The sequence below is a fragment of the Poromitra crassiceps genome (assembly GCF_964638095.1).
Source record: "Poromitra crassiceps genome assembly, chromosome: 14".
Classification (NCBI taxonomy): domain Eukaryota; kingdom Metazoa; phylum Chordata; class Actinopteri; order Beryciformes; family Melamphaidae; genus Poromitra; species Poromitra crassiceps.
This window is the reverse complement of record NC_139633.1, coordinates 22,612,274-22,634,483: the sequence shown is the minus strand read 5'-3', so window position 1 is coordinate 22,634,483 and position 22,210 is coordinate 22,612,274. Positions and strand designations below refer to the sequence as shown.

At 42.2% G+C, this 22,210-nt stretch overlaps 1 protein-coding gene across 2 annotated transcripts in view; it reads left to right on the top strand.

The window, feature by feature from the left end:
• Window positions 1–21,451, top strand: part of LOC310789380 (phosphatidylcholine:ceramide cholinephosphotransferase 1-like) — a 40,324-nt gene extending 18,873 nt beyond the window's left edge. Inside the window, exons 2-6 of one of the 2 annotated variants that reach the window (XM_083651016.1) lie at window positions 11,837–12,859; window positions 13,007–13,124; window positions 15,509–15,662; window positions 18,123–18,289; window positions 19,274–21,451. In XM_083651016.1, coding sequence (XP_083507142.1) covers window positions 12,246–12,859; window positions 13,007–13,124; window positions 15,509–15,662; window positions 18,123–18,289; window positions 19,274–19,456 — 1,236 coding nt within the window. In that variant the 5' untranslated portion in view covers window positions 11,837–12,245 and the 3' untranslated portion in view covers window positions 19,457–21,451. The remainder of the gene's footprint in view (window positions 1–11,836; window positions 12,860–13,006; window positions 13,125–15,508; window positions 15,663–18,122; window positions 18,290–19,273) is intronic. The other variant, XM_083651017.1, reaches the window with a different exon arrangement.
• Window positions 21,452–22,210: the final 759 nt, after the last annotated feature.

Genomic DNA, 22,210 nt, shown 5'->3' with positions numbered 1-22,210 from the left:
CGGCTCATAGCAGCATCCATGTGTCATGGCTCCAATACGCTGTGATCGAGAGAAGGGAGGGGGGGGGGGGGGGGTGAGCGTCTAGTGGGTAGATTGCAAGAAGTAAGTTGGAGTGTTCATCTTCCATATATACCAGGGGTGGGCAACTATTTTTCATGGGGGGCCACATGAGAAACCCAGACTGTTGCCGGGGGCCGAACAAATATTGTCATGCCGTAACCCATGGATGGGCAACTTTGATGATAGAGAGGGCCACAAAAAAATGTCCTCGCTACCAGATTTTGCTGAGGGCTGAACGGCGCCAGCGCGAAAAATTTGGGGCATTTGAAGCCAGGTTTAGAGGAATAACTAATTTTAAATTAACAATTGTGATGTCATTATTCAGTCTTAACCACCAATATTTGATCCTTTTCCTCACTCACTCCTATGTCACCACCTGCTCTCCCTGCAGGGCTTGAAATTAACTTTTTTCACCACCTGCCAATATGGCTGCTAGATTTTAAAGTTACCAGCCAATTAGAATTTCCACTAGCCAAAATGTTTTTCTTGAAATAAACCAGAATATGAGTGTGTTAATTTAAGCATAAGTATCAGTAAGTGGCCCGGGATTCTCAAAGCCTGTGTTGAGGGTCACACAAGAACAAAAATGCACTCTTGAAGCTAAATAAATCCAAAACCAACAAGTTAATTATTTATATTTCTACTTCAATGTAGAACAGTCATTTCTTACACATGAGATTACTTTTAGCCTTTTAGTCATAAATATTATTGAAAGATATTCCATATTCCAGACTGAAATGCTATAACAGAAGAGTATTGCCCAGAATGACATGAACATTTGGACACTTATTCAGCGGGTATATTCAAGTGCACTGTAATTTTTTTTTTTTGCAATTCCATCGGGGGCCACACAGGGGGCGCCCGCGGGCCGCATACGGCCCGCGGGCCGTATGTTGCCCATGTATGGTATATACGATCTTTTTGTGCAACACGAAACCATGCACGTGACATAGGAGAACGCCAGGATTGGAGGGGGGGTTTCTGTTTTCCCCCGTCTTGGGCCTGGTTTCTGAATGATGTCTCTATGGGCTCCGGAGACCGGAGTCTTTGTGTTTAACACTCAAAACAATAGAGGTAGTGTGTAGACAATAGATGCAAACAAAGTGCAAAACGGCCTAATGTTGACAGGGCCTCAGTCAGGTGCAGATTCAGAATAAATATTGACCAATCTGCATTTCTAGGGCCTCATGCTCAGCTGCCACTGTACATCAAAGAGGCTTCAAACCTTGACAACTTTAAGCCAAAGTTAAATTGTGGCTCCTGGAAAAGCTCTTAGAGTGAAGGGAAAGGTCAGAGGAAGGGTTGTTGTAATAATGTGCAAAAATGCATGCACTTGAATATGCTTGTCAACTAGTTTGTAAGGATTTTAGATATTTTTAGATGATGTTGTTTTTATCATGTACTGTATGTCCCTAATGTGTCTATGAGCAAGGACCACAATGGAAATAAGTCGGTGACTTTTTGTATGATTTTTAGAAGGCATGTATGAGAGGTACAATGCATTTCAATTAATTGTCAAATTTGGAGTTTAGTTTGGAACTTGGGTCTGCGTCTTCAACGGGAGTTCTTCTTCGTTCGCACACCCAAACTGAATTGGCTCTCCCCACCTCGGAAAAGGCACGCTTGCTTAGCCATTGTGAATGAGTCATTTGGTTCCGTTCTTGGCTGCTGGAGTGCTGCGCAGGCTGGGGCTGTGCTCAGCTGGGCTCGGGACGGGATGGGAGGGTGTAGTACCGTGTTTATGTTGGTGTCAGCGTGACTCATTGCCCCAGGGTGGGGGATCTCTTTCTGGTGATGTCAGATTGGGAGCTGCCCGCCATGTGCTGCTAAGCCAAATCCCTTCTCCCACAGACGTTCTTCAACATCACTGCTGTCCCACCAAACTTAGTTGAGTCACAAAGAAAAGAATTACACAGAGGAGGGATTAGGCAAGTGCAGTTTGGGGTAACTGCCATTTGAATGATTCACACTGACTATGATTCAAAATGTTCCATGTCTGATTTTTTTTTTTTTTTTTTTTTAAGATATGTGTCATGTTTTCCATATACCACATTATAGAACTCGTGAACTGCTTTATTTTATTCTATTGGATCGTGTGGAGTCTGTGGACTGGAGAGAGACATGAGCAGAGGATATAAGGGGATGTTCTGCACCAAATGCCTGGTTTACTTTGGAAATCTGGGCACTGCTGCACCAAGACACCTCTTGAGTTCCGTATATTTTTGGTAGTGACTTGAGTGATGTTTGATGTTGATGTCTGATGCATCCAGATCAGACTGTTGCACTGATAGGTGTGCCGCGTGTGTTACCAATAGTTAGAGGGATTATGCACTTTCAAAACATAAACACTGATCATAATAAACTCTGTTTATTATATACCACTTATCTCAAAGCAGAGTTAACAAATATATTTAAAAAAATGCAGGAAAACAGGGACTAGGAAAATTAGGAAAAAATGGGAAATGTATTCAAAATGTGAATAATGAATATAAATTAAAAACAACATAAAAGCCTAGATAATATAGACCTTTCTATGTAGTGATAGCCAGGTGATAGTTGTATGAAGATGAACAAGTCTCCCGAGATAAAAACAAACAAACAAATAAATTAAATAATAGTAATCAAATACTACTCTCATGCAATATAATCAAGCAGCGCTTTTTAGAGATGCTCTCCAATGGAAAGTGGCATTGCCAGTGCCAGCACCCAGGGCCAAAGTTTAATTGACTAATTTAATTGTGGCGTTGTGTATCTTAATGAAGCTGTAGATTAGAGCCATCAGTTTTCCAAAATCATATGATAATATATCTGTTCTCTAAATGGATGCTCCCTAAACATTACAGTTTCTATTCTGATAGCATCAGCTGTGTTGTAGTGATTTTGTCCTGATTTATTTCCCGATATGTTTTGAAGTTTCTTCATTCTTGCTGCTTATAGGACAGTTTGTTGCCTGAGACTCTGTATTGGCCCATCTATGAGCACCACAAGAGTTCAAAGTTAAGTTGGATAAGGCCAGAGCCATATAATAGAAGAGTTGCGACATCTCCATTCACTCCAATGGACCAGTTTTTTTTACCTCACAAATGTTCCCAGAAGTAAGGTTCTGGATTAAGCAGCGATGTCAAGTTGCATCAAAATGGACCGTTTGTGATGTACTTTGAAAGGGTCAGACGTTTTAAACAATCAAATTCTATATTATCAGCTTTTATGCTTTCAAAAGTAGCGCGAGCCCCCTTGCTAGCTGTTCATTGGCTACATGAATCACGCATTTTGGACCTCCGTTGACACCACTCTCTTACTAGATTGCTCTGGATAAGGCTATGTGACACTCTACAAACCCTCAGACCACAACCCTATTCATGTAAAGTGCACACCTTGGGTGTTTATCTACGTGTGACTGTTTGTGTACGTGCGGTGTGCGCCACCTGTCAAACAGAGAGACCACTTCCCTTAAGGAGAATTCAGTTTTTTTTACACCCCAGACCTTATTTCCAGCTTAAAATATGATGATGAGCGATGTGCTTACAGTGCTTAATTGCTTATGTTCTTCTTCTGTGGTTTCTCTTCTTCTGTTACCAAACAGAAGCGCTTCTCACTTCTTCTTCTGAAGCACATCTGGGGCAGGTCAGAGTTGATGTGTTGTGTTAGCAGCCTGGCTTAGCATATAGATCTGATCTGATTTCAACTAAGATTATGGGCGATTCAATTCAATTGCCGCTCGTATGGAATAAGGCCATATATCGATTCCAAACAGCAGCGGGAGATAAAGCGGGAGGTGTTATCTATGTGACGGACACTCGGACAGCAAACAGAGCAGGCTGTCGGCAGCACGGGAGGTTAGTTAGATCGCTAATTCATGTTCTCATAATTATTAGGGATGGGCATCGAATTTCGAATTTTCGAATAATCGTTGTTATTATCAAGGTCGACTTTTATTATTGAAATTCGAAATTCGGAAAAAAAAAAAAAAAAATTGAGTGAAATGTTGCATTGTCTCCCCTGATTCTAAGTATAGTCAAATCGCTTGGTTTGAGCAAGTAAAACAATTTTTATAAGCATTTTAAGCAAGGTTTATGGAAAAATGAATGGCGGATGAAATCCCATGAAGAGGGAGAGGGGGTGACTTTGGCACCCCTTTGGCACTCAGACCTGAGCCTACTAAATATTTAATGAACCACTCATGATTGTCAAAACTGTTTTTTATTTTCGAAAATGTCAATGTCATGTAACATGTTCTTTACTTCAGTGGTGCAATGCTTGTTTGAGCTAGAAATCCACAGCAGAAGCTTTTTATATTAATTAATAAAGCCGTAGACTTAGAATCAGGGGAGACAATGCAACATTTCACTCACAAAAAAAAAAAAAAAAAATTACATTTTTAATTTTTTTTACATTTTTATTTTTATTTTCGAATTTCGAATTAAATTCGAATTTGGCCAGCGAATTTCGAATAGTGTTTTTGCTAGAAATGCCCATCCCTAATAATTATATAACAGCCACAATGAACCGCGATGTGACAGAAAATGTGTTATTTACAGAGCACATTCAGTATGCCCTGTTTGCGCCCGTTATAGCCTGTTTGAGGACTCTACTCGGAGCTGAATATCTTCTGTGGCATCCGAATGAAACCAAAGTTATTTGGGTGAGTAAAACATCATATTTTAAGCGTTTTTTACAAAAATAGGGAGACTGCTGCGAAAATCAGGAGTGTTGGCAGGTATACTCTCCAATGTGTGGCCCTTCGCTTACTTGATGTAAGTCAGTATGGCCCTCTGGAAAGAAAAATTGCTCACCCCTGCCTTAAAGGAACACTGCCGATTTTCAATGCTGAAAAATCGTCAGTTTGACAGTTATCGAGAGTTGATTTGAGTTAAATTGTGAACCAGTGATGTCATTCATGCACAAATGAGCTCACTGGTCCACAACTTAACAAATCAAATCAACTCTCGATAACGATCAAACTACATCAATGCCTGCAAAACAGTGTACTTTTTCGGATACACTACTGCATTTGTAATGATGCAAAGCTGGTTGAAAATGGGCAGAGTGTTCCTTTAACACATTTGCATTGCAGTTACATTAAAGTCGGTGTAGTAACTGCGAGCTGCTATACATTAAGTCAACATGTGACAATAGAACCAGTGTGGTCAGTAAAGGCACACCTCACACACTTGTCGTGTTGCAATAGCCCAATGTACACATGACCCCTGTCCTCCTGACAGTTTGACAGCTGTGCGGTTCCTATGGGTACCGTGTTCTGTTGCCACGTTTCTCGGGGAGATGGGGAAATGAAAAGGCGACGCACACACCGGGAAAAATCCTTTGTTGAGTGAGGAACTCCGGACATTTTCCGTGATGTCCTTTTATCTTTTATCTTGTATAAAAGTGACAAGATCAAAAGGCTGCTTCATGTCGACTTCCCTCTTTGCTTCTGTACTTCTTTGCCCCGGAGCAGTATTGCGCACAGGCCTTGCTTAATCTGATTTCCGTGTGCTTTGCATGACTCAGGCGGCGACGGCGACCCGAAACGTGCTACTCGGTCTTCTAGGGGGCTTAGAACAACGCCTGGACAAAGATTTGTGTGCGTGAAATATGTCTGCTGCATGCAGATAGGCCCAACTGCATGTTATTAGTGAGCTTTTTGTGTTTGTGTTTGCTTAAGTTAAACTTAAAAGTCTCTCTGAGTCTTCCTCTGGGGCCCCCAGGTGGCTCGCCCGGGTTAAAGGTTAGGCTAAATAAAGGCTTGGTTTCTTTTCCCCTTGCCTGTGTTGAGTGGTGCGGGGGGGGTATTTCTACACTCAGTACCTCTAAGCTGATTCACAGAGCAAAGGTCCTCGACACACAGCTGACTCAGACTGAGTCACAGCTAATCTCTGATCGCTCTCAATTGTACCCTGTTAACAGATGAACGACAGTGCTCTCTGTAGGGTAGGGTTGTCAAAAGTATCGATAGAAGAATACAACAAATGTGAATAGTATCAATAAGTATCAATTAGGGATGGGCATTTCTAGCAAAAACACTATTCGAAATTCGCTGGCCAAATTCGAATTTAATTCGAATTTCGAAAATAAATAAAAAAATGTAATTTTTTTTTTTTTTTTTTGTGAGTGAAATGTTGCATTGTCTCCCCTGATTCTAAGTCTACGGCTTTATTAATTAATATAAAAAGCTTCTGCTGTGGATTTTTAGCTCAAACAAGCATTGCACCACTGAAGTAAAGAACATGTTACATGACATTGACATTTTCGAAAATAAAAAACAGTTTTGACAATCATGAGTGGTTCATTAAATATTTAGTAGGCTCAGGTCTGAGTGCCAAAGGGGTGCCAAAGTCACCCCCTCTCCCTCTTCATGGGATTTCATCTGCCATTAATTTTTCCATAAACCTTGCTTAAAATGCTTATAAAAATTGTTTTACTTGCTCAAACCAAGCGATTTGACTATACTTAGAATCAGGGGAGACAATGCAAGATTTCACTCAAAATTTTTTTTTTTTTTTTTTTTTTTTTTTTTTTTTTTCGAATTTCGAATTTCGAATTTCAATAATAAAAGTCGACCTTGATAATAACAACGATTATTCGAAAATTCGAAATTCGATGCCCATCCCTAGTATCAATACTAAAAATTTGAAACGGATACAATACTCATTTGGAACTGAAAAATCAAACATACCACTGATTTCTCCCTCCCTGTCATTGGTGGGTATCTTTTGCTTCAACAAGTTCAAGGTATTCTGATAGGCTGATGGCTAGAGCAGGGGTAATCTGCTGTGTTATGATAGGCTGATGGCTAGAGCAGGGGTAATCTGCTGTGTTATGATAGGCTGATGACTAGAGCAGGGGTAATCTGCTGTGTTATGATAGGCTGATGGCTAGAGCAGGGGCAGAGCCGTATAATAGAAGAGTTCCGACATCTCCATTCACTCCAATGGACCAGTTTTTTACTCTCAAGAGTTCCAGGAAGTAAGGTCCTGGATTAAGCAGCACTGTCGAGTTGCAGCAAAATAGACAGTTTGTGTTGTACTCTGAAAGGGTTTTTTCCCCTTTGAATCAAATTGTACATTATCAGCTTTATTTTAGCATGCAAAAGTAGCTCGAGACCCATTCCTGGCTGTTCATTGGCTAATGAGTCTCACATTTTGGTCCTCCGCTGACGCCACTCTCTCTCTAGAGGACACTAAACAGGGGTAATCTGCTGTGCTATGATAGGCTGATGGCTAGAGCAGGGGTAATCTGCTGTGTTATGATAGGCTGATGACTAGAGCAGGGGTAATCTGCTGTGTTATGATAGGCTGATGGCTAGAGCAGGGGTAATCTGCTGTGTTATGATAGGCTGAGGACTAGAGCAGGTGTAATCTGCTGTGTTATGATAGGCTGAGGACTAGAGCAGGTGTAATCTGCTGTGTTATGATAGGCTGATGACTAGAGCAGGTGTAATCTGCTGTGTTATGATAGGCTGATGACTAGAGCAGGGGTAATCTGCTGTGTTAATTATTCATTTATTTATTTCATTTATTTATTTAATGTGACTCATTGACCATGATCACATGGTATGGAGCACAAACAAAACATACAAAAACAATATACAATGGCACACGGCATGGCTAGTGCATATGTCATTTGAACAAAGGCAGGACATTCTTCAAAAAGGCACCTAATTTGCACATGACTTTTTGTCTGTCTGATTGTAGTAGCAAAATCAGTTTAAACATAGATGGACGAGTTAAATAATATCTGGGTAAATATAACTGTCTGAAATTCAAAATAATTACATTCTTGCATTCAAACAAAACATGATACTCGTCTCCCACACAGTTGTCACTACAGAGATTACAGATCCTCATACTTCTATGCAGTCCTTTATATCTGCCAACAACCTTGGGGATTCTGGTGTTATTAACCCTGAAGTTACAGATTGCATGTCTATGCCTCTGGTTTACATACAGCAGATAATTTTCCAGTTTAAGTTCTTTTTTTAATTCTACGTACAAGTCACATGACGTCATACTTTTGAGCTCACTTTGCCATTTCTGCATAAACTTGTCCTTAAGACTTTGCTCAACAGTTAGCTTCAACCAGTCAATGTTGTTGCACTGCTGTGTAAGCCAGAGGTAAGACAAGCCACAGTCATCCAAAATCTGTTTGACCCGCACGACCCACGGCGAGGCATAGACGCCAGAGTTGTGCAGATCACGCAGACAGTTGTACATAATACGGCTAAGTTTGTTCTCCTTGCCATCTATCAACCTGGCCCAGTAACTAATCATTCTTTTTTTGACAGTGACACAGAGTGGGTATCTCCCCAGCTCCCCATAGACCATATTGTTACACGTTGTCATTTTAACTTTCAAAATGTACTTAAGAAATCTGAGGTGTAGCTTTTCCAATATATCAATTTTTTCAAACCCCCAAGCTTCACACGCATACAACATAACTGGTAAAACCAACTTATCAAAAAGGTCCATGATATGATATGATAGGCTGATGACTAGAGCAGGTATAATCTACTGTGTTCTGATAGGCTGATGACTAGAGCAGGTGTAATCTGCTGTGTCAGGTCAAAGTTTTTAGTGAGTTTGATCAGGCCTAGATTATGGAGAAGCGTGCATCTGTCCATCCATCTGTCTTTGTTGGGTTTTTTTGCCTCTTGAGTCTCGATGTGTTGTTGTCATCCCGCCGCGTGGTATCGAAAATGGTATCGAGTATCGATATTTTCCTGGGTATCGGTATCGAAGTGGAAATTCTAGTATCGTGACATCCCTAGCTCTCTGCCTCTTCTCTTCCGCTTTATCTGTAGGAAACAGTGCTTTCCTTGGCACTCCTCACACAGTGTGGAAGTGTGCAGCTGGTGGGCCTCACGTAGCAACGCTGTCGCAATAACGTCTCTTGCTGTGACCTTTGTATGCAATCCATATGTTTATTTCCTCCCACCTGCTCTTTATTATTATTTATATCAGTAACATTAGAGGGTATAGAAATCATCTCGCGGTCAAATTGCTCTCTCTGACCTCAGCAGGAATACATGTGATGCCAGGGTGTTTTCAGACGGGGATAGCCCAGCTTAAAGCCCATTAGTTTGACCTCGTCGATGAACAGGGCTCTGATCTGATCTGAGGTGGGATGAGGAGGTAGGTCGTGCTGTGGGGTTGAGGGTTTGATCTGATCTGAGGTGAGATGAGGAGGTAGGTCGTGCTGTGGGGTTGAGGCTTTGCCAGGCAGGCAGTGTGTTTAGCTGCCGCTGGCCTGAGCTGTGCTGCTGGCAGGCTGATGGAACCTCTTGACGAGGGGTGGGGCCGTGCTGCGCTCGGCACTGACCTTCAGGCTGATTTATGAGTTCCTCCTCGCGCTCGCTCTCTTTCCCTCCTACCCGCTCGCATGCTTCGGAGATCAGCGCGCCGTGGCCTCCGGCTGAACCCAGCACTCCCCGGAACGCCAGCAGAGCAGAGCCCACCATGTGTCTGTCCCGGACAGTGGGCTCTGCTCCGTCAACAAAGCCAGGATATGTAGCAGATGTGTGGCTGATCTCATCTCCCTGCTAACTAACGCTAAGCTGAAAAAACTGCGAGTGCACACGGCTACGGCTAACCACGTCAAAAAACCAGACGTAACGACAAAGTGGGAGCGGTGAAATTACTAGGCTAATATCCGCTTGATTTAAAATAATAATAGAGTTTTGGAGGAGCACGCTCGGTTATTAGTTGAGGAGTCACTTGACACTGGCAGTCAAACTGTAGAAAATGAAGATTGATCTTCGTATGTTTGGCCCTGCCTGTTGTGCTTCTTAGCAAAATGAATGATAAATGACTCTGAACCGTGCGCATGTTGTTTCCGTTCTGCCATCCATCAGTCTGCCTTGTCATCACTTCACCTTGGATGTGTTTACACTCACTATGTTGTTGTTATTAATAGTGGTTTTTGAACTTGTGCCCCATTTGGCTTTCTAGTTCAAAAGCACAGCAGATAGTACCTCCGCCTGTTGACCAGTGTTGGGGGGGGTAACTCATTACAAAAGAAACGTATTACATGTAATATATTACTTTTAGCAGTAACTCAGTGATATAACTTATTACCAATAGGATTTCAGTAATATTATACCAGTTACTTTGTCAAGTAACACAAGTTACAAATTGAGTTAATTTTTTTTAATCAAAGTACATATTTAAATAAAGATACAATTATTTCCTAATCAAATTGTGTTTTTATGCAAATAACCACTATAGATGACAATAACAAAGGAAAAGGATAGCATTTAGAATTTTGGACAGTTTACACTGACTTCAAGGCGGTTGAAATTATTTTTCGGGATGCTCCCGGGGCGGCGACGTCATTCTGCTACCGCTGTTGTTTTGGTGAAAGTAATGCAAAAGTAGTGTAATAATAAGTAATGAGTTACTCTACACAGACAGTAATATTGTAAAGTAACTTATTACTTTCGAATGAAAGTAACTAGTAATATGTAGTGTATTACATTTTGAAAGTAACTTGCCCACCACTGCTGCTGTTGACGGTAGAAGATGTGAAGTGGTGAAGATCTAAAGGGGGAGGCGGCCGCTTGCTTGTGTGGTTTGATATAAAAGCAGTGGTGTCACATCACATCACATCACATCACATCACATCACATCACATCACATTCCACCGGCAGCTTTGTCTTTGTGTGTGTGTGTGTGTGTGTGTGTGTGTGTGTGTGTGTGTGTGTGTGTGTGTGTGTGTGTGTGTGTGTGTGTGTGTGTGTGTGTGTATAAAAGAGCTAATCCACACAGGAAGTGACTCCTGATCCCTGAAAGGTTTCCCTGCAGCGACGTTCAAAGCGGGGAACCTGCTGTTCCATTTAGCTGCTCATATTGTTGCCGTTATTGTTGTCAAAGCTTTTTGAATGGTGTGAATAATTCATGCAATGTTTCATGTCTGCGAAATGGGAGTTTAAGTGGGTTAAATGGTGATTTTCAGCCGTTTTAGATACAGCTGAGCAGCCGGTGGCTGGTGCTGCGGTTCTGTTATCCAGGCCGGAGAATAATAAGCTGCACATAATCTGTTCTCCACTTCTGGGCAGACATCCGCTCCTTCAGGATTAAAGTCGTTACACACCAGCAGCGACGCCAATAAACGGCACAAAATTGCGGTGAAATTGGACCTGCCTGACTAGTTGACTATTCATAACAACAGATGTGTGCTGGAAGCCAATTTCTGAAAAATCCGAAAAAATGTCAGAAAAAATAAATTGCATACGGTTGCATTGACTGATATAGGTTCACAAAATACTATAGAGACACTGCGGAGCGCGTCGTCATTCAGAAACCACGCCCAAAACGGGGGGAAACAGAAACCCCCCCCCCCCCCCAATCCTGGCGTTCTCCTATGTCACGTGTTGCACACAAAGATCATATATACGGACGTTGAACACTCCAACTTACTTCCTTGACTGCTAGATCCACATGTTTCTTCTCGCCAATTCTCAATGGCTTCCCTTTTTTGCTCGGGAGTACAAAAAAAGTTTAATTGGCCATTTTTTGCATTTGTTGACTGCGCAGCCCCACCACACAACAGCTTTTAGCTATGTTTAATTCAAGGAAAATGACGCTGGTGTATGGGAGTGAATGGAGTGCTTTTCCCCGTGATGAGTGTGGCCTATTTCATGCAGTGTCTCTATGGACGTACACCCAGTACAGTACGTACAGTACAGTACCGTACAGTACATACCCAGTACAGTTGTAGGAGTGAAAAGGTAGTCGTCATCATCATCACTTTTGTAATCATGTTTTTGTTTCCTCTTCAACAGGAGTGAGGTGTCCAGGCTGAACAGGAGTCAGGTGTCCAGGCTGAACAGGAGTGAGGTGTCCAGGCTGAACAGGAGTGAGGTGTCCAGGCTGAACAGGAGTGAGGTGTCCAGGCTGAACAGGAGTGAGGTGTCCAGGGAAACCCATGTGGTGAAGGAGGCCAAAGGAGGCTATTGCAGTTCATTTCTAGCTACCTGACCTAACCGAGACCCTGTTGCCTGTGGCTGTGTCGCCCCTCCACTCCAAGAGGAGCCTGGGGTCCCTCTGGGCACCCCCATTCAATGCCCCAGAAACACCATGTGCCACAGCTGGAGAGGACTCACCACCGCCCCCTAGACAGCCAGGCCCCCAGTGCACCCTCCCCTCTTCTCCGAGGACACCCCTAACCTTCCACATTCCCCACTGGCCAAGATGAAGAAGGTGGGGGCGTGGTCAGCAGAGGACGTCTCTCATTGGTTGAGCGAAGAGGGGATGCAGGAGTACGACGACGCCCTCCGACAGTTGGACGGCGCAGCCCTTCTCCGGCTCACCGAGGCGGACTTCCAGACGCCGCCCCTCTCGCGGGTCTCGTCCGATGGCGGGCAGCAGCTGCTGGAGCGGCTGGAGACGCTGCGGTTAGAGAACCACATAGAGGCGCACAAAAACGGCCACGCCAACGGGCACGCCGGCGGACTGCCCAACGGGACTATCAAGCCGCAGAGGAACGGCTCCTTGGTGATCAACAACTTCCGGAAGGACATGGTTCACATCCCCATCCCGACGCTGGAGACCGCCCGCACGGCCTTCCCCGCCGAGTGGGGGAAGACGGGCGTGGCGTTCCTCTACGCGGTCGTGTGCTTTGTCACCACCACCGTCGTCATCTCGGTGGTCCACGAGAGAGTACCGACCAAGGAGCACACGCCACCGCTGCCCGATAAGTTCTTTGACCTGTTTGACAGGATCGAGTGGGCCTTCTCCATCTGCGAGATCCACGGCATGCTTCTGGTCGGGCTCTGGCTCATACAGTGGAGTCTACTCAAACACAGGTGCAGTTCACCTCTTGTGGTTTAGTGCGGTTTGTTTAACCAACGTTTTTTTTTTATTGACTTATAACCTGAATTTCCGACTGTGGAATCACCCTGAATAAAAAGTCATATGACTAATTTTCCTTTTTTTTTTATGTTTCTTTCTAGGTCAATTATAGGCAGGCGGTTCTTCTTCATCGTGGGCACACTCTACCTGTACCGGTGTGTTACGATGTACATCACCACTCTGCCCGTTCCTGGGATGCACTTTAAGTGCTCACCAAAGGTATAACGGACATTTCTCTCAGCATTATAAGATGGTTGGCCATGAAACTCGACACAATGAGTTCTCAGTCTCTGTTCTTGGCTCAAAGCATACAAGTGCTCTTCAGTGACCACTGATCATAAGATACGATTTTGTGTGTGTCCACTTTTATTGGTATGTGTGTGAGTCAAGCTTGCACTGGTTGAGAGAGTTTGCTACGGGAGTTTCTAAGCCCCTTGTTGTGCTAACTAGAGCTACGCTGCTCTGCTAACTAGAGCTACGCTGCTCTGCAAACTAGAGCTACGCTGCTCTGCTAACTAGAGCTACGCTGCTCTGCTAACTAGAGCTACGCTGCTCTGCTAACTAGAGCTACGCTGCTCTGCTAACTTTATTTATTTATTTATTTAACCTTTATTTAGACAGGCGAGTCATTAAGAACAAATTCTTATTTACACTGACGGCCTGTGGGGTAAGGGAGAGGGGCTGCAAAAAGAGTCATGTTAAGGATAAAAAGGATAAAAACAGTGCATTATAAAACAGGGTATAAAACATATCAACAATCACATAGGATAGAGCCAAAACACAGCATAACACAACACGGCACAACGTAGAACCAACACAACACAGCACAACGCAGCACAACACAACAAGACAAAACAATACAGGATAAACCAAACAAAACACAGCTGCTACGCTGCTCTGCAACCCTTCTCTGTCAAGCAGGGGAATGAAGAAGTGACATTTGCACATCCCTTTTGGTTCAGTAGGGTTAATCTATGAAAGTATTATTTGTAGGGAAATACCTGAGATGCTGACATTTACATTGATACAAAATATTCACACACCTGTGTCCTCAATTTGAATGAACAGAAAACCGTTTCAAACATTCAGTAAGTCAGTATTTGAATGAATGGAATAGAAGTTGCAAATGTATATGCATATAGGTATGAGCATCTGTTCAAAGTCAAAGCAATCTTTAGACAAATATTATCCCGTCCCATTCACATTGATTCGATTGATAGAAGACTTAACTTGTTAAAGGCAAAATGTAATATAGTGCAAATTTGATGCCCCTTGTGTGCCAAATTTATATTTGAAAATCAATTGTTTCATTTGCTGTGTTTGCCTATTCTTCAATGTTTGTAGAAGAAGTTTAGATCAGCAGAAGTTGCTTTAAACAGCGATCACCCCAGTTCTCACCCTCCCCACCCCAGCTCTCACTGTCACTGTCCTGCTGTTGAAGCCACAGATCTGCAAATAACGTCTGTAACAAGTGCCTAGGGCTGGGTGTTGTTTAAAAAATTGTCATACCAGTACCAAGACCAGTACCCTAAAAGTCATCCCGTCACCCAGATAGCGAATAGTTTATTATTATTATTATACACCATGCTCAACTTCACCACCGCAGACTGGTTGTAGCTGCTGCGGTAGCGGGCCAATCGCACGTCACATTAATTTTGAAGAACACTTGCCGTGATTGGCTGCAAGCAGAACCATACAAATAGCAGATATGCTGAAAAGTCATTTTTTTGCAAGTCCAAGTCAAGTCTCAAGTCAACTGTGTGAGTGACCTAAGTGCTACTCAAGTCCAAGTCTCAAGTCCAAGTCCCCATCTCTGACAAATAGTCATGTTGTTCTAGATCTGTGTACAAAAAGGATCGAATGCAGGTATCATTTGATTGGAGAGGTTTCCATACTACTTGGTACTGGGTTATTTCAGTTGATAACTTAAAGCAGTGTTTTCCAAACTACACTACAGGGGGCACTTGAGAGAAAGGGTAAAAGGAAAAATTTACGAATAAATCATGAAAATGAATGAAACGTGAAATCTGCGCAGGAGGCACTAAATTGCAACTCTCTCACTCCATTTCTTATTTTGTAATGTTATATTCTTCAAAAAGTGGGTTATCATTCATTCGTTATATCTTACAGTTTTCTAAGCAAAATTTTGTAGTTGGGAAAAGTTTTAGAGTTTTTATCGAGTACTGATACCCAGCCCTGAAGTGCCCCGCCCCCAGCCCTGAAGTGCCCTGCCCATGGCCACGCCCCTGCCCCCGCCGCAACGGTTATTTTATTTTATCCCCCCCCCCCCCCCCTAGCAGAGTCACCATTTGGGGTGCAAACTGTATATTTAGAGGTTGCAAGACCAGATTTGAGACGTTATCATGGAGTTGTACTTAAACTCAAACAGATATTCAAAAAAATGTTTTTTATCCAGTTGCATGTTTAACAGTCCTGTGCTTGGTTGAATATTCTGCCTTTATATTGTACATGCTACATTTGTTTTGTAGCTCCAGGCCGTTAAATCACCAAAATATTTCTATAATCTTATCATGAATTATGTGTTTTATTAATACTGTAATGTAAACGGGTGGAGGCTGATTTCTGGCTCTGTTTCTTTACAGCTCCTTGGGAACTGGGAAGCACAAATGAGGAGGATAATGAAGATGATTGCTGGTGGGGGCCTATCCATCACAGGCTCTCACACCATGTGTGGAGATTATCTGTACAGTGGCCATACTGTCATGTTAACACTAACTTATCTCTTCATCAGGGAGTGTAAGTTCCACTGTATCTCTACCATTCCAATGTTCATCTCTAATCATCACTTGCATCATATACAAATCCTGATTGCATTAAGATGTATGCAGAGGTTTCACCACTCACATTCTATATAAAACACTCATTTGACTGTTCCAAAGAATAGATTAATATGTAACCATCCCTTGTGCCATAACTCTAGGGCAAGCTTCCATACAGAAGACAAATTCAGTTGTAAAAAGAATCATATGCTAAACCACAAATGGTGACCACAGAGGACATCCGCTTATGCCATTATAAACGTTCTAATCTAGACTATCAGAGTTACCATTCACTAACCACCTCATCTAAATGTTACAGGCTTAAAGACAGGTAACCTCGGCAGGTGTCTGTCCCCGGGCCTGAGCCTTCGTCCGTTACGGTTTCTAAACCTCCGGCACAGCCATCAATCAATACATTTTCACTCACACGTCCTCCATTTCTTTTCCGCTGTTTTTGTTTTCAGCATTTTCAATGACTTGCAATGACAGGGAATATCTGATCTGTCATTTTAGGTTACAGTCACATTGTCAGATATCCGATTCATATCCGATTTATTTCCACAAATGAATGAGGCCCGAATCGGATCTGAGAATATCCGATTCCATGTGCTTTTTTCCTGTTTACACGTTCATAATACATATCCGATCTGTGCCACATTTCAGCAAAAATCTGTATTTTGTCACTTGTACCCAGTCTGGAAATCCATCGGTTAAAAAATATATATTTATATAATTAACTTCAGGGGTATAATTAACTCCGGGGGCAAGCTCGGTCAATACCTGAATAACCGGAACCAGAACTCAACTCGCCTGGCCACACCCCTTTATGCTAATTTTACAAAAAACTCGCGCTATTATTAAGAGTGCTATTATCTGGATTGTCTTCGACCAGGCTGACAGATTTTCATGCAAATCGAAAATCTGTCTTGAGAGATTACTTGTACCAGACTAAATACGGCCTAAGTTTCCTTAATTTAAGGTGCTGCATCTCATCCCTTAACCATAAAGTTTGAGTTGGTGTCTGTGAGTTCTACCAACAATTTAGTATAATTTTTATGCAATTCAGGTTAAGAATATTGTAACCTAACTGTGTTTCTAGTAGGGTGGCCACTTTGACAAAGTTAATGCTGGCCTCCCACCCACTGACTGATTTCAGGGAGGTGGTAGCACATCAAAGATTGCATTTAAAGTGATAATACGGAAGGTTTTCATGTAAATAAATGTCTGTAAAGTCACTATATATCGTCAAGTGAGTTAACACAATGGTGATTGAGCCTATGGCCCATTGATGAAAGTCCTTGCATCTCACTTTAAGTTAAATACTTGATGCATTTGCTCTATGAAGGTTGCACTCCTTTATATTCTGATAATAGCCTATATATTTTTTAATTTGTCAGATCGTTTTATGGATTCCTTAAAAGCAACAATGTATCATCGGCAAAAAGAGATTGTGTTTGTCTTTACCTCCCACCACTTGAATTACTGGGTTTTTTTCTCACCTTTACTGCGAAAGAATCTTGCATGATCAAAAACAATATAGGGGACAAACAAGGTGATCAACCATTTGCAATAGGGCTTCTGCATTTTGGAAACAAAATTGATGTAAACTTGTATTCAAATGATAACCTGTGTTCCCATTATGTCCTAGTAGTATTGTATTGTTAGCTTCTGTTTTTTGTTGAGCAGGCTTAATCGTGTAAGCAAGAAAGCTATACTGCAATATGGACATTATGCTGTGGTCCTTTGATCCTTCCTTATCGGGAGTTGTAGAGAAGATGTTGCACAAGCCACTAACACTCAGAACACTTATCATCATGTTGGCTTGGGTCAGTGAAGAAATGATCATCCCTTACATAATCCCAATGTTTCAGCGTGGTTCTTCTCAGAGTGCATTTCATCTTTCTTTGCTTTGCACACTGACGTGGCCATTAAGCACCTGGATCCAAAGGTCTGGAGCTGCACTGCTTGCTCAAGCTGTAGAGATTAATATGTTGCTCCTGTGCATTTTGTGTAAGCAATGCTTTCTTCTGCTCCATCACATGATGTTGTTGCAATGTTACTCCAATAGGTGTGTGGCCTGATTGATATAGCAGTGACATCTAGTGGTGAAGGGAGGGCGATGGCTTTTATGAACAGTTGGAGGTTGACAATCTTTGTCAGATCACAGTGCCTGCATCTGAACTTTTGAGGCCTACATCATTTCCACCAATTATGAATAACCAGTGCAGTGAGTGCCTGATGACAGAATGGAGAGCACAACTGATTTTATGAGAAAGGAATGACATTACCGCATGAACATTTTAAGTAATTGACTCAAAGCAGTGTTCAGTCAAAAAAGAATAACGTTGGACAACTCCTTCTCCAGGATTGACTCAGTTAGGTTTGATCGGTCCTGTTTGGTATATTTACCCTGCTAGCTTTTTGTGTTCAATGGCAGATTCCCCTAAGCGGTTCTGGTGGTACCACTGGTTCTGCTGGACGCTGAGTGCTGTGGGGATCTTCTGCATCCTTCTGGCCCATGACCACTACACTGTGGATGTGGTGGTGGCATACTTTATCACTACACGCCTCTTCTGGTGGTACCACACTCTGGCCAACCAGCAGGTGAGCGCAGCACATTTCACAAGTTGTCTGTTGGTCCTACAGTGGATTTTAGGAAAGTAGGCGTGCTCTATTCCAATCGCTTTTCCTCCCATCAATCCTCATGTCTGTCTGATTGGTTGTAATCGACAATGGGGATTGGGGAACCCATAATTTGTACTAAGTGCAGCACAGTTATAGCTACGGAGAGGCTAAGTGGGGGGAAAACATGCCCCTGCTCATAGAGACCCAGCAAAATAATGCAGTATATATTGTTTTTTCAATTGTTGGTCCACTTTTTTCTTCTTCTTCTTCTTGTTAGCGTAACTGAAGTGTCAAGACAAGCATTCATAGCTGGCTGTCTGCACTGATTAAAACTGCCAAAATATAAATCATTCTAACAATTGCTACCGTTCTTTCTGTGGAGGCAACGTTCACATTTTTTTACTTGAACTGACCACTCCCGGAGTTATTTGTATTATGATGATGATTTGTATTATCTTCCTTTCGGGATATCAATACATTTGAAGTTGAAGATTCTTAGCAATCTGAAATGACAAATTCTTCATGTTGTACGTTTGTTATCCAATAAATTAGTCGTTTTTTCCCCAGACACACTAGCAAATAAAAATATGATATTTGGTGAACGTATTATAGTGTGGTACAAGATTGTAATCATATATTCATCATATATTTTGGTGTATCCCATGTGAGTCACGTATCCTTGTCTGGTGAAGAAATACAAACTGGCTATACCCAGTCTGATAACCACACTGTCGGGAAAGACACAACTGTGTGGCTATTTCTCAAGGCTGACTTGTTTGTTTCACTGTACATAAGCTGCTTTATTCTAACCATATTCTCCAGGGAATTACCTGCAGCACTACTGTGTCATATTCACTTCAAACAATATTTTGTGATAAAGTAGATCACAAGTGTTCAGAACAGATTGCTCTGGATATCCAGTGACCTAGCTTACAGTGCGTTTTGTGTTTGTTTTGTTTTTAGTCGCTGAAAGAGACATCGCAGAGCAACCCCTTCTCTCGGGTCTGGTGGTACCGACTGTTCCAGTACTTTGAGGAGAATGTCAACGGGATCGTCCCCCGGAACTATCAGCTGCCTTGCTCCTTGTCATGGAGGGTGTTGCCGTGGAACCGCGGTGTGAAGTACAGCCGGCTGGACACCCAGTGACCCAGCAAAAGAACATTTGCTGTCATGGCAAAGGAGGCAAGGGCTCGGTGGAGAGAAAGAGACTTCCCAAAGTGCTGTTTTTATCCACGGAACATGGCACTGTTAAATGTAGCGCTCTCCTTACACCTCTAGTACTCAGACACGTCCCTGTCCAAATGGCTAGCACTGTGACCCACCTTGTCACATGTTCTTTTTGATATCATTTCAATTCTCTCACTCCCTCTATCTTTCTCTTCTAGTATTTTTTTGTGAACACAAATCACTAATATTTATTTTTGTTTTGTTTTTTCCCCCCTCCCCTTCCCCCTGGGCCATATTGCAATTTCTGCTTTGTAGCAGATCTAGAAAGCATTTCAACAGAACATTTGCTGTCAAAACCAAACACTATTTGGTTTGATCGCCACGAGGACTTGGAAATACTTTTTTTCTCTCTCTTTCTCCGATACAGTTAAATGTCTTGTCATGTTCTTACGAGATTTATTTCGTGCAAATAACGTCAGTCAACTGTTTGTTTATTGGATAACCAAAATGCCATAAGCAACTTCTTTTTCCCCCTTTTTATAGCAAATTACTTTTTGTAAACTATCCTTGCTAAAATGAGTCAAAGGTGCAAAAAAAATAATTTTCTAAGTATTTCAACAACTTTATTTTTCAAACACAAATGATGTCCAACTGAAGATTTTTTAGATTTTTACCTTTTTCAAGATGGATTAACTGAGAGCAAAATAATCTAATGTGGTAAAGCATTATTCCAGTGCCTTCCTTCCTTGGCTTGATTGTATAACAGTTCAAGTATGTGTCTTGTGTCCCTCAGCCTTGCCTGTGGGTGTGTGTCCACGCGGCGGCACGAGGAGGTACCTATTGAAAGTTAACAGTCTCGTTCTCATGAATGTAAGAAGAATTATACCAGCCTTACCAGGAGATTGGTCTTCCCAAAATTAAGCGCAATGAGTGAAATGTCCCATTTATTTATTGATGTTTTATGATGTCAGTTTGTGCTTCGCTAATCATGGTTGTTGTAATGGAAAGAAATTGACTGTTAATTGTATTTCTTTTTATTTATGTCCTTATCATTTCTTGTTTACCTGCCAGTCCTGACCTTGCCCCCCCCATCATGTTCCAAGCTTGTCTCTGCTGCTCTCCGATGCTCAGTGACGGATGGACACCACCACATCTTGCTGCTTTTCTTCTTTTCACCGTGACGTTATCTGTTCAATATCACTCTCTGGAATATTGAATCCGAAGTGTTTGTGGGGGTGAGTAGGCCTGGAAATGGTAAAACGTGCTCTGGACCTGGGACTGGACTTGTGCATCACTGCTGCAACTCTCGCTCAAGAGATACTGAGCCACTCTCTTGTGCCCCACATTGAGTCCCGCTTCACAAAAATCCCTGGCTGAGAGAGCAGTGGTGGCGACGGATCCAGCTCGAGCGAATGTCTTCAGAGTTCTCCTCTTGTTACGATGTCTTGTGCTTGTAACCTCGTAGGGATTGTGCAGAGAGGAACGCGTCGACTTGACGGCGTCTAAAGCGTGTGCCATCTCTTAAATGTGGCGACCGCGTCGAGGTTAGGGAACGACAAAGAAAACGGAAGCTTCAGGCAAAGCTTCCGAGCATGTCTGTAATGGGTACGTGTCTGCTAGTTACGGTTGTATATGTTGTGTTCTGAATTACCCTCTTAACCTTTTTATAGTTTGACGACGTATGTATGTTCTACATTGCCTCATAAGTGCAATGCCAAAAACGATCCCAGCTACTTTCTCCTAGTAGTAAATATCCTAAGATGGAGCTGGTGTGGGGGAGGACGAGTGGAAGCATGATGCACAGGACTGGAGAGATACTTGGCCAAATGTATGCAAACAGGATAACAAATTGATTTCCGTGAATGTGAAAATGCGTCCTTTTTTTTTAATGGTCCTATAAGCATATTTTGCATGTTGACCTTTTGTTTTTGCTTTAATTTGTTTTACTATGACTGAATTGTAAAAAAAAGAAAAGAAATCGTATTACCCCCAACTTCTCTGTCGAGAAAGACTCAACTCGTCGTTGCGTAGCTCTCTCTGATGTGGAAATTCAACTTCAGATCATGTACCAAAACTTCTTCAAGCTACTATCCTGTACTCCTATACCAAGTAGCAACAGAGTTCACTTCAAAAGCTGTCATTTGATCATGGTTGTCACAAAGAAAAATGGCACTGAAACATTGTAATCATGCAAATTCCAAATTGTTAAGGATCTGAATAATTCTGTGAATGTTGTGAAACGGGGAGTTAGAAAATAACCTATATTTCAATGTGAGCTTTTGCAACTAATACCTTGTTATACCACCAACAGTCTTAATATACTGTATACGAGCCAGTTAAGAAATATACCCCCCTTCCTGTAGCATTGTCAAAACATTTCCTTCTTATAGACAGCAGTTTATACTCTGAAATGTCTGAACCATTTCTGAAATCTTGTCTTATGAGCACAGCAGGTTCCTCACTCCAGGCCATATTTTGATTTGTGATATGTTGAACTTTCGGTGCAAACTGAGGGACTCTGAACATCTTTTGATGAGGGCCTTGATGGGGATGTGATGGTCCAGAAGAGTGGAGTTTGTCTCCTAGTTTGCCTGTAGTTGCCAATCAGGCTGAAATATTATATTTCTTCCATGAAATGAAAGTTTGTTATCCTATGTGTTTCTCCATCAATCGGTGATCCAGTTTGTCCCTTTTTCTGTGTATACCAGATGTTTGTAAGCTATGATAAATATG